Genomic DNA, 10,450 nt, shown 5'->3' on the forward strand with positions numbered 1-10,450 from the left:
GGCGGTCCATGTTAAACCGTGGACAAATCAGCACTAATTTATGGTATATATATATATATATACATCTTTCCAACAATGTCGCGTCTTTTTGTACTTGCACTTTCTTGCGTCTCCTTGATGACGATGAGTTACGTTTGATTCGATAGTGAATATTTGTTATAAACTGTTTATTAATAAGGGCTGCTAATTTTGGTTTTTATAAAATATTTTTTTTTTTATTCAAATTTTCATTCAATTTGCAAATATTGCTAACTCCTTTAGGTATCTTACTTTATTAGCTCCAATTTAGCGTATATTATATATTATTGCGTCATTACAGTGTTGCCACACTTACTTTCCACAAAATGTTTAAACACCTGTTCATTCATGAGTCATGAGTTAAATTTAGATTCCTACAAGTGGAATCTGTTGTAGATGCTTTATATGGACTTTTTAACTTTGGTTACTCAATGCATTTAAATTAGGTCCTAGTGAATAAATTGGGATTTATTTGATAGGAGCATTAATAAAACGATAATAAAATATTTTCTAGTTTTTATTGGTTAAGATCAAATCAAAAATTATTTAAAATACAAAACTTTTATTCTTTTAAATAAACAATCATTCTTAAAATGACTTAAAACCCAAAATTTAATAAAAAAAACATACGTTAATTTGTATGTTTGCAATATCTATTTTGTATAAACACTTTAATCTTTAACCAGTTTTTATTGTTTAATAGCTCAGGAAATTGATTCTTTAGTTCTTCACACTCCCTTTTTTTTTTGGAGGCCGTCTAGATTTGATATGATTCTTGAAAAAGTTTACAGTGACAGACTTTTGTCTTTCAGTCCATGGCACTAGTTTCCGCGCAGTCCTATTTTTAAATGTTTCATTTTCTTTCGTTGGAGAAACGGTATTCTCTATTTGACTAGTTGATGGTTCATTATCATCTTGCAGCAAACACTTTAACTCATCGTCATCATCATCATCGCTTTCAGAAAAGTTATCTTCGAACAGATTTTTGTCCATATCAATTTCCACTTCGTCTAAAGATTTCCCTTTATAATTGTTGGCTGTTCCATTTTCCATTACCATCAACAGTTTCGCTATTTTAGTAGTTTGGTAAATATCATCTGGCAGTCTGTAGGAATTTCTATGCACACCGGGCGTATGTCCCATGAAAGTAGCTAATTGCTCAATCTCTCCATCAGATAAATTTAATAATTGTGACAAAGTTGCCAGATGCTTACGCAAACGAGTGGATGTTATAGAAGTAGCATTTTTCGCACCGGATAATTTTGCGTGCTTTCCTAATATTTTGTAACCGATTAAATGTGAAGAAGATTTAGCAGGAGCAAATAGGTAAGGATTATCCCTTGGTACAAATGCATTTCTAACCGCAAGCAAAATATCGATATGATTTTGTACCTCGGGGTTGAATAAAACTGGAACACCCCTGCCCCTTTTACCTCTAATGAACTCTCTCTTCATTGAACTTAATAATATTTTTTCAGAAGGTGAAACTGCTTTTTGAAACTCTTCATATTTTTCATTTCCGATAGAGTTAACATAAGTGTGAAAGTACATTCTCTGTAATTCTCCAGAACGTTTTCTGTTTAGCAAAATTACTCTACAGTATACGGATTCAATGAGATTGTTAAACGCTTTAATATCTTCTAATTTTAGTATATTTTCGGAGTCAGTCTTTTGAGGTGCATTTTCAACTGTAGCGTCATTTAAATAATTCTGCAGAATTTTCGTTGCATCGTCAGCAAGTTTAACTAAATGGGATCTTAGCAATTTTAGATCATTTGCTAGTGGAACTATTGTGACCTTATTCCATTTGTTAAGATTTAAATTATTAGCTGCTTGGGATGAGACCTCAAAACTCCAGTTTGTTTCAAATAGATGAATGAAGGTTTTAAGTTCTGCCTCAATTGTTGCAGTTGAAACAGATAAGTATGCAGTTTGTTTCTTATAGGCAAAAGTGATTTCAATATCGCAACATTGTTTGAGTGATCTCACTATATTCATGGCAAAAGTTGGAGACAAGTAAATGTCTTTTTCAGGATCATAACAGGCTATTCGTTTTGTGGCTTCAACAAAGGCATCAAAATACTTTGGTCGCAGTGCTGAAAACATAGTGGATATAGATGGGTCTATTTTTCTCATTTCTATAAGTATTTTTGACAGTTCCCTCATTTTGCGTGATGTAACTGCTATAAAATGCTTTTCTCTGTGAGTCTTCAAATAGCGGGTTCCAAATGCACGAATTAGAAAGTCGTTCTTAGCTTCCATTGAAATCTTGTCCGCTTTCATCCTAGGAAACACTTCTTCTTTTAGTCGATGATTAATTTTAATATTGGGAAACATTTTTGATTGACCAGCAAATTGTGCCCTCTCTTGATTGCTTCTATTTCCACAATTTTTTCTATGTCGGTATAATAGTTTGGAAGAGAAAAATCCTAAACAATTGTCACAAGGAATGAGAACCCGATCTGGTACATAAGTCTGTCTAACAGCCTTGAAACAGTTTCCCCCATCCGCTAAAAAATTACCTTTTCTAACGTTGCATCGAGTGCTGAAATATCTTTCACTTCATGGGTTAACTGGTTGTTCGTACAAGGTTCTGTGAGAATCCTGAGATTTTTTTGACTTAAGTTTGTAGCACTGCTGTTATCTGAACCATTCTCCTATAATAAAAAAATATAGAATTAAATTATATACGAGCTTTATTCAAGCAATCCGTCAAATAATTTTGTTCAGTATGAGTTATCTACTGAATAAATATCTTTGTACTTTACAAAGTAAATGGGGCATAAAGATATTCTATATCGCTAAGAAAAAGAGCACACACCAAGCCATAGATTGTTATCAAAACAAATTAAAGCTACATAGGTTCGTTCATAGCTACATAGGTACATACAGTTCGTAATAGTATTAATATTATGAAGAATAAATTAATATTAATAATGAGGTGTGCTGTTACAAATTGTAAAGACTGATAAAATATTTTCATATGTTTATATACTGTGCAAAAACAATAATTTCTAATGTAATGGGCATTATGATCAGAACACGACGGGGTACTAATAACGGAAGGACAGGTAACAGAATTACACCCTGGCAAAAATACTGCTTGGGAAGATTGAATTACTGCGTAGCGATATTGGTCAAATCACAGAATATATACGAGGAGTAACAAGTAGAAAAGTTATTAGGCGAGCTGATGAAATAACGCTAAGTACTGCAAGACACTCCAGATATGATCCAGAATATAACACAGCCCAACAGTGTCTGGATACATTAAAACAAAAACTGTACTTTGTTCAGGACGACTAAGGAGGTACAAAGTTAGTAACAACCTAAAATGTGACAATGTACTTTTAGAGAATCCTGAGAAGGTGTTCTATCGAAAACTACATTCCCGGGAAATTTATCCCGGGTATATCTCTAATCAAGAGATAGCTATCAGCTAGGATTTCTCCAAACGGAGATAAGTCCATGAGAGTATGCTTGAGAATGACAACTGACTACAAGCTACACTGGGACCGCACAGTAATCACAGATGGTACACATAATAGAACAAATCTTATACTAGTTAATAAATTAACAAGGCAAACAACACTATGGTGATGTGGGGATAACAGCAATAATCTACGTAATAAATTTACTGAAAATATCGCCAAGTACAGAGATCTGTAAATTCAAATACGAAGATAATGGAGAATGCAAAGTACCCAGACGATACATATTATTATATCTACTGCTGGAATCATTCCGAAGAACTTCTCCGAAAACATATAATGGCTGGGTTTAAATGAACACCTTTATTACTCACGACGGCCAGATGTGTACGAAAATTTTTGGGAGATACTCCAGCATACCCCAAGTCACCTAAGTAGGGCTCGATAACACGGAAAGAGTCTCATCAGAGATCAATCCTATTGATACCGTAGGTATCTGGGGTGAGTCAATTTTTCCCTTAGATGGAGTGAGAGCTGCATGGCTAAATCTGGATAATGGTAATACAGTAAAACCTGTCAATAACGGTCACTAAAAATGACAGAACTATTGGCCGATATAAAAAGGTGGTTGCTAATACCATGTTTTATAGTCCACAAATTTTGGTTTGTGGAACTTTGAAATTGGCCGGCTAGTACAGGTGGCCGTTAACACAGGTATCACTGTACTAATAGTGATAATGAATTGATTTGCCAACAAAAGATTGTGTTCCGTTACCATTACATTATAAAATAATTATTGCTGCAAACCAGAGTTTAAACACTTTGAACTAATATTGTTAAATTAAAGAACTACAGGTATAACAGAGAACGTGAATGGGTTTAGAAAATTCATCAAGTCACCAATATGATTTTGGTACGTTATGTTTTGTAAAATAATCCATATTAATTATGTGCATCAAAACGTAAGTACTGCTCTCCTTCATTGTTTGAAGAGTTCTTCATCAACGATTCGCTCCAAGTTGATTTGCTACAGAAAGAAGCTTGAGGCGATGGTGATAGCTCGTGATTTAAGGAACAGTTTTGTTTTTCTGTAATATTACAAGAAGTAGGTTCCTCCATATCTGAAACTTATCACAAAATATTTTACATGTGCTAGAAAAAGCATTTTTATTGTTTCAAAAAAATATAGATTATCTGTGTAATGTTGAGTGACACATCAGCTTTAGTTTATCAGATATCAATATGTAGTTTGTTTTTCAAGCCAGATACTCAAATTTTCTTTACTGTGTTTTAAATTTGGGGGACGATCAAATCATACTCATATGCTTTAGATTATCCAGAGCGAGTAGCTTATTTAACTAAGTACAGGAATGGACACAGTAAATATAAGCAGTTACTCTGTCCGTTTCCAATATAGATAAACAAATTTTTGTTGTAAATGACTCTTGCCTACAATTTACTGATTTGAGATAGTTTCCTGACAAATGCGGAGATTTTATTGTAGTATGGTAATACACTATTCCTTTGAAATTATACAGGGTGTAACCAAAAATACAGATCATAAATTAAATCACATATTCTGAGACCAAAAATAGTTCGACTGAACCTAACTTATCTTAGTACAAATGTGCACACAAAAAAAAGTTATACCCCTTTTAATTTACAAAATGAAAATCGATTTTTTCCAATATATCGAAAACTATTAGAGATTTTTTATTGAAAATGGACATGGGATGTGGCATTCTTATGGCAGGAACATCTTTAAAAAAATAACACATGAAATTTGTGCACTCCATAAACATTTTATGGGGGTGTTATTCCCTTAAACCCCCCAAATATTTGTCTACGTTCCAATTCAATTATTATTGTGGTACCATTAGTTAAACAAAATGTTTTTAAAACTTTTTTGCCTCTTAGTACTTTTTCGATAAGCCAGTTTTAATCGAGATATTTTGCCAAAGAGGCAGGCGGGTGGCAAATTGAAAATTGAATTTAAGCGGAAAGCAATGCTTATTTCTTAAATAATCATTTTTTATGTTTTCTGACCTCAGTAAAATGTATTTTCAATCACGTAAATTTCATACATTCTTCTTTTTGTGTAGATTAATTTAATTAAAACAAAATTTTGGACACCCTGAATAAATAATTATGTTAATGTTTATATGACTGAATAGAGAACTGAATAGCCTTTCAAATGAGCTAGCTCACGACCCTATTTTCATTTAAAAAATCATCGATTATGTCATCAGGCCTAGATGGATGAGGTCGCTAGTATGATACACATGCCAAAAATCATAATTTAAAAATAAAAATCGACCTGTTTCGGGATTTTTACTAAAAGTCGCCGGTTTACGAAATAGTGAATTTATTCAATTTGGCTTTGACACACTATACAATCTTACTTAAGTAACCATTTACAAATACGTGGTGGATTTTAAAGATGCTCAAAATATTTCGATAAAAACTGGCTTATCGAAAAAGTACTAAGAGGCAAAAAAGTTTTAAAAACATTTTGTTTAACTAATGCTACCACAATAATAATTCCATTGGAACGTACATAAATATTTAAGAGGTTTAAGAGAATAAAACCCCCATAAAATTTGTGTGGGGTGCACAAACACTGTTATTTTGTTTTAAGATGTTCCTTCCATAAGAGTGCCACATATCCATTTTCAATAAAAAATCTCCAATAGTTTTCGATATATTGGAAAGAATCGATTCTCATTTTGTACCTTCAAAGGGCTATAAATTTTTTTATTTTTTTTATGTGCAGATTTGTACCAAGGTAAGTTAGGTTCAATCGAACTATTTTTGGTCCCAGAATATGTGATTTAATTTATGACCTGTATTTTGTACACACTGTATATTAAGTATTACAATAATTGAAACTTATAAGTGGTCATTTTGGTGCTGTGTTGGTAAGTTTATCTCAATTTATTCAATAAATAAAAACAGTAACTGCTTTCGTTAAGGATTTACTAAACAAAGTTGTTTATTCAACTTCTTTAACTGATGATTAAAAAATATTAACAAAAAATATTTTTAATATATTTTCCTCTTTTAGTGCACAGTTTAATCAATAATCTCGAAATCAAAAAGAAAAAATAATTAAAAATATTTTCCTTCTAATAAAAATATTGACAAAGAAATTCACTTACCTATTTGAGGGTTAACATAACACATTTTAAGAATCTTCTTGCTTCTGGACATGGTAATAAATATACGACGCAATAAGCGCTACGAACAAGCTGATATTAAAATTAACATCACATCAACGGATCAACATCAACGAGAAATAAACCGAAGTCGAAAGATTCTGTTCTAAAAATAGATACTAACAGCAACGTTGCCATATATCCTATTTTGACGCAATAAAGTACTAGACGAAACGAAGTATACGATAAATATGTATATTATAACCGCGCCACTTCCGTCAATTCGATGAACTAACATTATTCATTTGGTTACAGTTTTAGAATATTATTGCGTCTCCCGATTTTTAGAAAAAGTTTAATATCTCAGAAATCTAACTAGAGAGCGCTATGACGTTTTGGGCTATGACAAAATATAGAAATCTGCATTTAACTAAGGGGCCATTTTTAAGTAGAAGTAGCGGGAAGTCCATAAATTCAGGATGGTTTTATTGCGCCCAATATTCGGACGTAATAGCTCGAAGGACGCAACATTCAATGCAACAGTATATAATATGGAAGCAATAATGATATAAACATGAATATATATATATATATATATATATATATATATATATATATATATATATATATATATTTGAGTCAGACAAAACAATAAGGCTGAACTTGTATACAAGAAAATTTTACAATAAAAAGTAGAACATATGTAAGCATAATATAATTTCTAAACCACAGTTAGTATTTCTGTTGTCCAACCGTTTTCAAAATATTGTTTATTTTTATAATAATATCTCCATGCTTTTTCAAGAAACACAAATCACATCTGCTTTACTTTACGTACAAACTTACAGTTGCAAGTTTAAATTGAAATAAACCGCATTCCAAACAATTTTACTGGAAAAAACTTACAGTGCATGTAAAACTAAAATAATCTTAATGACATGACTTTTGTCTTTACATTAGCAATTTAACTTTGACAATGTCGCGTTCAATTCGTCTTTCATATTCGCAAAATGAAGGTAGTTTTATTTAATATTTCCCAATAAAAATGCGCCTGGAAATGTAAAATGTGTTACACTAACTCTGTCACATTTATTTCCATTGAAAATTTAATATTTCATTCATCTGACAAGACGAAATATTTTCTTCCAATGTTATGAACTCACAGTACATTTCCTTCATTTTTACGTATTGTCAGTTGAATAAAGGATAAAATGTAGCACTACGATTTTCTCTAAAATGTGTTAAACTGTTTTATTGTTCCCGTATTTTATTGTAACCTGTAGCCAACTGAAAACTATCACATAGGAAAAAAATATATTAGAGTCAACAGAGAAAAATATATTGTGTCAAGTTAAAAATACAACACTCTTTAGCAAATAATGTGCTATATATGGGTTAAAACGTAAAGATCTAATCTCTCCTACCTTTCTTTATCTCATGTCAGATAATGGTATAAGAGAAGAAAAATGAAAAGAAAAGGACGTGTTCGTAAATCTTCCTTAAACAGCTGCCTAGCTTATGCAAAAAATGATCGTATAAGTGTAGGATAAAAAGAAAATAATTAATAAAATCTATAAACAAGTTGGATATTGAAGTAAAAGAAGGCGAGTTGTTAATCATTGCAATCAAAACCAAATATTTGGGTTTGTACGGTGACAGGAAATTATATTTAAATTATAAATATGAAGAGGTACCTCACTTTAACCGTCTATCTAAAGCTAAAGCGAGAAATTGCTGGAGAACACGTTTAATGGCGACCACAGTTAAGTGCCATATTCAGCCGCATAAGACGAAGTGTGGAGACTATATTTTGTCAATTATTTGCCTTATTCGCATGCAAAAGAAAATAATCGAATAGCAAATCCGCCCACTGTCGGTTTTTTGACACACTTCAAAGGACCCGAGTAAGTAGAATTCACGCCTAATATATGTGTCGACTACGCACATTTCGTGGTTGTCTCTGTTTATCTTAACCTAACTTTATTGTAATTCTAGTTATTCTTAAACCAATAATTCGACAAATTTGTGTATTTATATACAACTATCGTACCTATTACGTTTTGGTATATCTGCTACGAAATGAAGTAGGCAAATGAAAAGGTAATGAGTTTTCTTAATTTAAGTAAATATAAGTTGCAGCGACCGTCAATATGTTCACGTTCGTTTTAGTTCAGCCAAACATACATGAAGTAAATATTTAGCATGATTGGCTCACCGTCACAAGTGTGAAGTAGGGTATTTCTTATTCGCTCACGAATAACAAATATTTGGGCAAATACAACAAAGTCGCATAACAAATAACACAGCGAAGTGTAGTGCTGCCATAAAATTAAAATGGGTAAGATATAAAATAATCAGATTACCTCCACAAACAATAAAAATATTACAAATTTGATTCCGGTGAAGTTTAGAAACATAAGGAGATTGAAGAACAATTATGGTACAAAATACTTTTTTTACATCTTTAAATAGAAGAAAAATCTGCATATAGACACCTGTGACCCACACAGGTAGTGTTGGGTTCCTAAAACCCTAACGAAGCTGTGCCAGGACGAGATGCCCGAGTTAGACATTTGATACTTCGTCCCTTCGCCACTCCGAGATGGTCAGCGTCCAACTAAAAACCTCTACTCTGTCACACCAGACATTAGTACGGAAGGGCTGCTTAAGGCAAATATCTCTCCTGATGCCCTGCTATTACTCGACTCCCATTCTTTCTTCCGCACATTCATTGGGAAAATCACACCCACACGAACCACCAAAGACTTTCAACCTCCTGCCTTAGCGAGCCTGCCATCTCTTTTGCGTCGTCTGTCTCTTATTTACTCCTATTTCGGCCCGCGATAGTCAGAACCCCACCGAGGTGCTACTCGTTGTTTTAAAATTCTGTTGTGAGTTCCCTCTTCTCTCGTTCTTTTGAAGAGAGCAGCTCCCTGATAAATTTGTGGATCCGTGTCCACCACCACCTATCCCTCATCATTTTCTCCACCATTTCTCTCACGGAATCAAACATTCTGCAATTACACTCTTTTTCAAACTTCTCTCTTTCATACGCCAAACGCTCACACTCTAACATCGTGTATGCCATAGTATCCGAGAGACAAAAATAAAGGCACTGTGAGCATTTACGTGAAATAATAATTTAGCTGCCTATGCCCACAGCCCGCCCAGCTTCGAAGGTTCGGGAATAGTGACTTCGTGCACTCCGCCACATCACGTGTTGTCTCCCACTTTTGCTGCCACTGACCGATTAAAACTAATCACTCGGCCATCTCATTCGTCTCTCGCTCTCCAATGTTCCGCCTCCTACGACTATGAATCCTGGTTCTTTCAGCTGCCAGCAAATGTAAAGGAACACAGCCAGTGATCACCCACAGAGTGGCAGCTGACACAATCCTGTAGGCACATGCTACTCGCAGCAGACTAGTTCTGTCCATGCGTACCATGAGCTTCTTGTAAGTTGGTATTTCTACCGCCTCATTCCAGACTGGGGCCGCGTAGAGAACGACAGACTGCACAACACCATGAAGCGCTCTTCTTCTTTCGGATTGTGGAACTAGGTACTAGATATATATTTGTTGATTTTATCAACAATGGTTATAAATCCAATATAACATAACTTTTAAACGTCACATGTTTTCATTAGTGGACTACTGTTAACGTAGTTACGGCTCTCTTGTTTATTCGTTCTATTTGCTAATTATAAGTAAGATTTGAGCCTACTATTATCTTAAAATACTTCATTTTACTTTCTCTAAATTTTTGCTTTTGTTAAATTTCATAATTTTGGAATTCTGGAGGCATATTTTAAGCCCTATATTTAAAGTTAATGCTGTAACCACAGTC

The 10,450-nt window shown here is 33.4% G+C and overlaps 1 protein-coding gene across 1 annotated transcript; it reads right to left on the reverse strand.

Annotated features, from left to right (window-relative positions):
- Window positions 1-738: 738 nt before the first annotated feature.
- Window positions 739-2,355, reverse strand: LOC140437541 (uncharacterized). Its single transcript, XM_072527163.1, has one exon. The coding sequence runs from the start codon at window positions 2,353-2,355 to the stop codon at window positions 739-741; it is 1,617 nt and encodes a 538-aa protein (XP_072383264.1).
- Between the last annotated feature and the right edge of the window lie 8,095 nt (window positions 2,356-10,450).

This window comes from Diabrotica undecimpunctata, chromosome 1, assembly GCF_040954645.1.
Source record: "Diabrotica undecimpunctata isolate CICGRU chromosome 1, icDiaUnde3, whole genome shotgun sequence".
NCBI classification, from domain to species: Eukaryota; Metazoa; Arthropoda; class Insecta; order Coleoptera; family Chrysomelidae; genus Diabrotica; species Diabrotica undecimpunctata.